The sequence below is a fragment of the Engystomops pustulosus genome, chromosome 1 (assembly GCF_040894005.1).
Source record: "Engystomops pustulosus chromosome 1, aEngPut4.maternal, whole genome shotgun sequence".
Lineage (NCBI taxonomy): Eukaryota > Metazoa > Chordata > Amphibia > Anura > Leptodactylidae > Engystomops > Engystomops pustulosus.
In genome coordinates, this window is record NC_092411.1 from 18,765,554 (window position 1) to 18,771,553 (window position 6,000).

The 6,000-nt window shown below is 41.4% G+C and overlaps 1 protein-coding gene across 1 annotated transcript in view; it reads right to left on the reverse strand.

Moving 5' to 3' along the window:
- Positions 1 to 5,725, reverse strand: part of ADAMTS12 (ADAM metallopeptidase with thrombospondin type 1 motif 12) — a 348,163-nt gene extending 342,438 nt beyond the window's left edge. Inside the window, exon 1 of the mRNA XM_072134459.1 lies at positions 5,506 to 5,725. Coding sequence (XP_071990560.1) covers positions 5,506 to 5,635 — 130 coding nt within the window. The 5' untranslated portion in view covers positions 5,636 to 5,725. The remainder of the gene's footprint in view (positions 1 to 5,505) is intronic.
- Between the last annotated feature and the right edge of the window lie 275 nt (positions 5,726 to 6,000).

Consider the following 6,000-nt stretch of genomic DNA (forward strand, 5'->3'; position numbering starts at 1 on the left):
CATCAGTGCATGCGCAGCCTGCGCCCATTCACATGTGTGGCGCTGCAGGACATTGCTCCTCCAGAATTCCCATAGAGGTGAATGGAGCCCCATCTTGTACGTAACCCGGGGACTGCCTGTATTACACTGTGGGGCGGAGGTATCCTACAGTTTCCTACGCCCGGTGGAAGGCGCAAATAAGTGATAAATCCTGCGCCAACATCTGTCAGTAGGAGCAGCTGAAAGATGAATTTGGCACAAAGCAGGAAAATCAGTGCCCCGCGCTTCAGAAAGTCACAAAAAAAGCCCATGAACTTGGATACTTCATTGTATGTCCTCATATTACATATGAGCTTGGATACTTCAATGTATCTCCTAATATTTCATATGAGCTTGGATACTTCATTATCTGCTAATATTACATATGAGCTTGGATACTTCACTGTATCACCTGATATTACATATGAGCTTGGATACATCACTGTATCTTCTTATATTACATATGAGCTTGGATACTTCATTGTATCTCCTGATATTACATAAGAGCTTGGATACTTAACTGTATCTCCTGATATTACATATGAGCTTGGATACTTCACCGTATCTCCTGATATTACATCAGAGATTGGATACTTCACCGTATCTCCTGATATTACATATGAGCTTGGATACTTCACCGTATCTCCTGATATTACATATGAACTTGGATACTTCACCGTATCTCCTGATATTACATATGAGCTTGGATACTTCACCGTATCTCCTGATATTACATATGAGCTTGGATACTTCACCGTATCTCCTGATATTACATCAGAGCTTGGATACTTCACCGTATCTCCTGATATTACATATGAGCTTGGATACTTCACTGTATCTCCTGATATTACATATGAGCTTGGATACTTCACCGTATCTCCTGATATTACATCAGAGCTTGGATACTTCACCGTATCTCCTGATATTACATATGAGCTTGGATACTTCACCGTATCTCCTGATATTACATATGAGCTTGGATACTTCACCGTATCTCCTGATATTACATCAGAGCTTGGATACTTCACCGTATCTCCTGATATTACATATGAGCTTGGATACTTCACCATATCTCCTGATATTACATATGAGCTTGGATACTTCACCGTATCTCCTGATATTACATCAGAGCTTGGATACTTCACTATTTCTCTTGATATTACATCAGAGCTTGGATACTTCACCGTATCTCCTAATTTTACATATGAGATTGGATACTTCATTGTATCTGCTGATATTACAGAAAAGCTTAGATACTTCACTGTATCTCCTGATATTACATAAGAGCTTGGATACTTCACTGTATCTTCTGATATTACATATGAGCTTGGATACTTCACTGTATCTTCTGATATTACATATGAGCTTGGATACGTCACTGTATCTGCTGATATTACATAAGAGCTTGGATACGTCACTGTATCTGCTGATATTACATAAGAGCTTGGATACGTCACTGTATCTGCTGATATTACATAAGAGCTTGGATACTTCACTGTATCTCCTGATATTACATAAGAGCTCGGATACGTCACTGTATCTCCTGATATTACATAAGAGCTTGGATACGTCACTGTATCTGCTGATATTACATATGAGCTTGGATACGTCACTGTATCTCCTGATATTACATAAGTGGTTGGACACAGTGGGAGATTACGGGTGACACATGTTTGGTGTTGAGCGTTTCCTGTACACATGTTCTGACCGTATTACTGCAGCCATAGACGTCCTGAGCGCATCCTCATCCTCAACATATTTATCAGATTTATCAGGAGTGTCTGAGAGCAAAACTCTTCTCGTTGCTCATGGCAACCAATCAGAGCTCAGCTTTCATATTCTTGAAGCAATTTATAGAATGAAAGCTCAGCTCTGATTGGTTGCCATGAGCATCTAGCACAGTTTTACCTCAGACACTTCGTATACATCTCCCCCGATGTCTCCTTCACGTCTCCTTGAAGATTGTCTTCCCTGGATACGTATTCTGCATAACTATTCCCACTAATCCTTCAGAAAACATCCCACTCCTTGAATTTATAGATGAAAAATGATATTAAAGCCTGCGGAGATACAATAAGCAGCGCTCCCTGCAGTTACCGCGTATGAAGCGCGACTCTATCTGCCTGTAAACGGACCTCCCAAGTGGAGCCGCGAGTCAGCAGAACCGCACAAGTCCGGACTCAAATATGAAGGAGAATTATACATTGATCGGTGGAGAGGGATCACAGAAGACGTGTCTGTAATATACAGGCGGTCCCCTACTTAAGGACACCAGACTTACAGACGGTCCCCTCTGCCCACTGTGACCTCTGGTGACCTCTCTGGATGTTACCATAGTCCCAGACTGCAATGATCAGCTGTAAGGTGTCTGTAATGAAGCTTTATTGATAATCCTTGGTCCCATTACAGCAAAAAATGTTTAAACTCCAATTGTCACTGGGGCCAAAATTTTTTTTGTCTGGATCTACAATTATAAAATATACAGTTTCGACTTACATACAAATTCAACTTAAGAACAAACCTATGGACCCTATCTTGTATGTAACCCAGGGACTGCCTGTATTGAAGGGGGTCATTACTGATACTACATTGCCGCAGCAGCGTCAGGAAGGGGCTGCGAAAGCCACGGGTCACAGCTTATTATATCACACTGCACATCGACCCGCTACAGCCTATCGGGAGCAGGTGAATAATATTCTGGGAGGTATTATGGACCGCTTCGAGACAGAAAACGAAAAAGTTTAAGGACCATAGGACCCTCCAGTACTGCTCAGTAATCAGACCTGGACTGGGGGCAATGTGAGGACTTGGAAACCACAGCAGATCACAGAGCACAGCAGTGTGAGGACACACTCCCTGTGCACTTGGAGAAGCTACAATCCTGGAATATAAATCCATATATCACAGTCCTGCTGCTACCAACAACAAACACAAAGGTCTGATTACACATTTCTCTAGGGACTATGCATGACACTGGCTGCAGCCGTACAGAGCACAGCAGTGTGAGGACACATGACCATGGCAATTGAAGAAGTTACAATCCTGGAATATAGATCCATAGATCACAGTCCTGCTCCTACTAACAATATACACAACGGTCTAATTGCACATTTCTTTAGGGACTATGCATGACACTGGCTGCAACCATACGGGGCACAGCAGTGTGAGGACACATCCCCAGTGCACTTGGAGAAGCTAAAATCCTGGAAAATAAATCCATATATCACAGTCCTGCTGCTACTAACAAGGTCTGATTACACATCTCTCCAGGGACAATACATAACACTGTGTACAAGGTTACACCTGCTGACAGGTTCCCTTGAATCTGCATATTAGTTCCTCACTTTACAATCTCCTAATAAATCTGAATAGGAGGGACTCACTTACAAAAGGAAGCATTCCCTCTGTACCAGCGCATCTTATACATACACAGGATGCGTCCCGGGAGGTATCAGCCCTTCTCCAGACATCTCTCCTAAGCTTAGGACAAACACAGCAGCCCAAAGATTGAATGAACAAGTCCGGCTCTGCTACATCTGTTATTCCATATAATTACTACATTACATTTACTTAGCAGCGAGAATCCAGAAACTATAAAAAGAAGAGTCGTAAAAGTGCAGGGAATATTCCAGCTGAGAGGAAAGAAGGATTTATCCGAGGATCTGGAGCTGTGATATAAACACAGCTGAGAGATGTAGTGTAAACCGAGAGAAGACGCCAGGAGTGGGGGTGGGATACTGATAGGAGGCCAGGATCAGAGGGAGATAGACATTAGAGATAGATATAAGATAGATAGACAGATATGAGATAGATATGGGATAGATAGATAGATAGATAGATATGAGATAGATAGATATGAGATAGATAGATATGAGATAGATAGATATGAGATAGATAGATATGAGATAGATAGATAGATAGATATGAGATAGATAGATATGAGATAGATAGATAGATATGAGATAGATAGATAGATAGATAGATAGATAGATATGAGATAGATAGATAGGAGATAGATAGGAGATAGATAGATAGATATGAGATAGATAGATAGATAGATAGATAGATATGAGATAGATAGATATGAGATAGATAGGAGATAGATAGATAGATAGATAGATAGATATGAGATAGATAGATAGATAGATAGATAGATAGATAGATAGATAGATATGAGATAGATAGATAGACAGATATGAGATAGATAGATAGATAGATAGATATGAGATAGATAGATAGATAGATATGAGATAGATAGATAGATAGATATGAGATAGATAGATAGATAGATATGAGATAGATAGATAGATAGATAGATAGATAGATAGATATGAGATAGAGAGATAGATAGATAGATAGATAGATAGATAGATATGAAGATAGATAGATAGATAGATAGATAGATATGAGATAGATCGGTAGATAGATACATTTATAATATTTTTGTTATTTTAACAAGTATAAGTGTATTATGAAGTTCTGCAGCAGCGGAGGTATGTATTATCATGTTCTACAGGCGACAAACTGTATTTTATGAAGTTCTGTAGCACCTGAAGTGTGAATTATGATGTTCTGCAGTAGCTGAGTTGTTTAGTGTGTTCTGCATCAGCTGAAGTCTGTATTCTGCTGCAGAAGCTGATTTGATTATTATGATGTTACTCAGCAGATGAGGTGTGTATTATGAGGTTCTGCAGTAGTTGAGGTGTGTATTATGCTGTTCTTCAGCAGTGAGGTGTGTATTATGAGGTTCTGCAGCAGCTGAGGTGTGTATTATGAGGTTCTGCAGCAGCTGAGGTTTGTATTATGACGTTCTGCAGAAGCTGAGGTGTGTATTATGATCTTCTACAGCCGCTGAGGCGTGTAGTATGAGGTTCTGCAGAAGCTGAGGTGTGTATTATGATCTTCTACAGCAGCGGAGGTGTGTAGTATGAGGTTCTGCAGAAGCTGAGGTGAGTATTATGATGTTACTCAGCAGTTGAGGTGTGTATTATGAGTTACTGTAGAAGCTGATGTGTGTATTATGAGGTTCTGCAGCAATGAGGTTTGTATTATGAGGTTCTGCAGAAGTTGAGGTGAGTATTATGATGTTACTCAGTAGTTGAGGAGTTTATTATGAGGTTCTGCAGCAGCTGAGGTGAGTATTATGAGGTTCTGCAGCAGCTGAGGTGTGTATTATGAGGTTCTGCAGCAGCTGAGGTGTGTATTATGAGGTTCTGCAGCGGCTGAGCTATGTATAATGATGTTCTACAGGCGACAGACTGTATTTTCTGATGTTCTGTAACACTTGAAGTGTGAACTATGATGTTCTGCAGCAGCTGAGTTGTTCAGAATGATGTTATAATGTTACTTACATTTGAAACATTATACAATCAATATTTAAAGGGCCACTCCATAATAACTTCAAGCCACAAATACAACCTTGTATCCCTCCAGTAACGCGCTGCACACACAGAGGACAGGAGCGGAGGTTCAGGTGCAGCCACTGACCTTTTCTGCTGTGCAGAATGCGAAAATCTTCCTCCGGGACGCGTTCCCCGCTGCAGGAAGACACAAGGTAAAGGATGGGGACTAAAAGGGGAAGTCTGGTGCGCCATTCTCTGCGCACACATTGCTGCATGTCTGAGACGGCCGCGAAGAAAGCGCAAAAATCTTCATGAAGCGAGCAGGATAGCGAGCGGAGTCACCCGGAGCCCAGGGTCCTGACGGCTGAGTGCATTCCTGGATTTGGGAGAGGGGAGTGCTTCCAGGTCCCAGTGTCTGGTTTCTTAAGGGGAGGGAGTTCCCAGGGAGACCTTTTCTTACAGATTCCACTTCTAGAGTTTCATTAGCCCCAGGAAAATCTTCACTTTCCAGTCTTTGCTGTAAACTTTCCGTGACCCTGATCGACTGGCTTCTTCCCTGTCATTGCAGGCGATGTGTATACAGATGTAGCAGAGCCGAGTTTGTTTAATGTTGAAAATCTAAGCGTGACATCTGCATGGA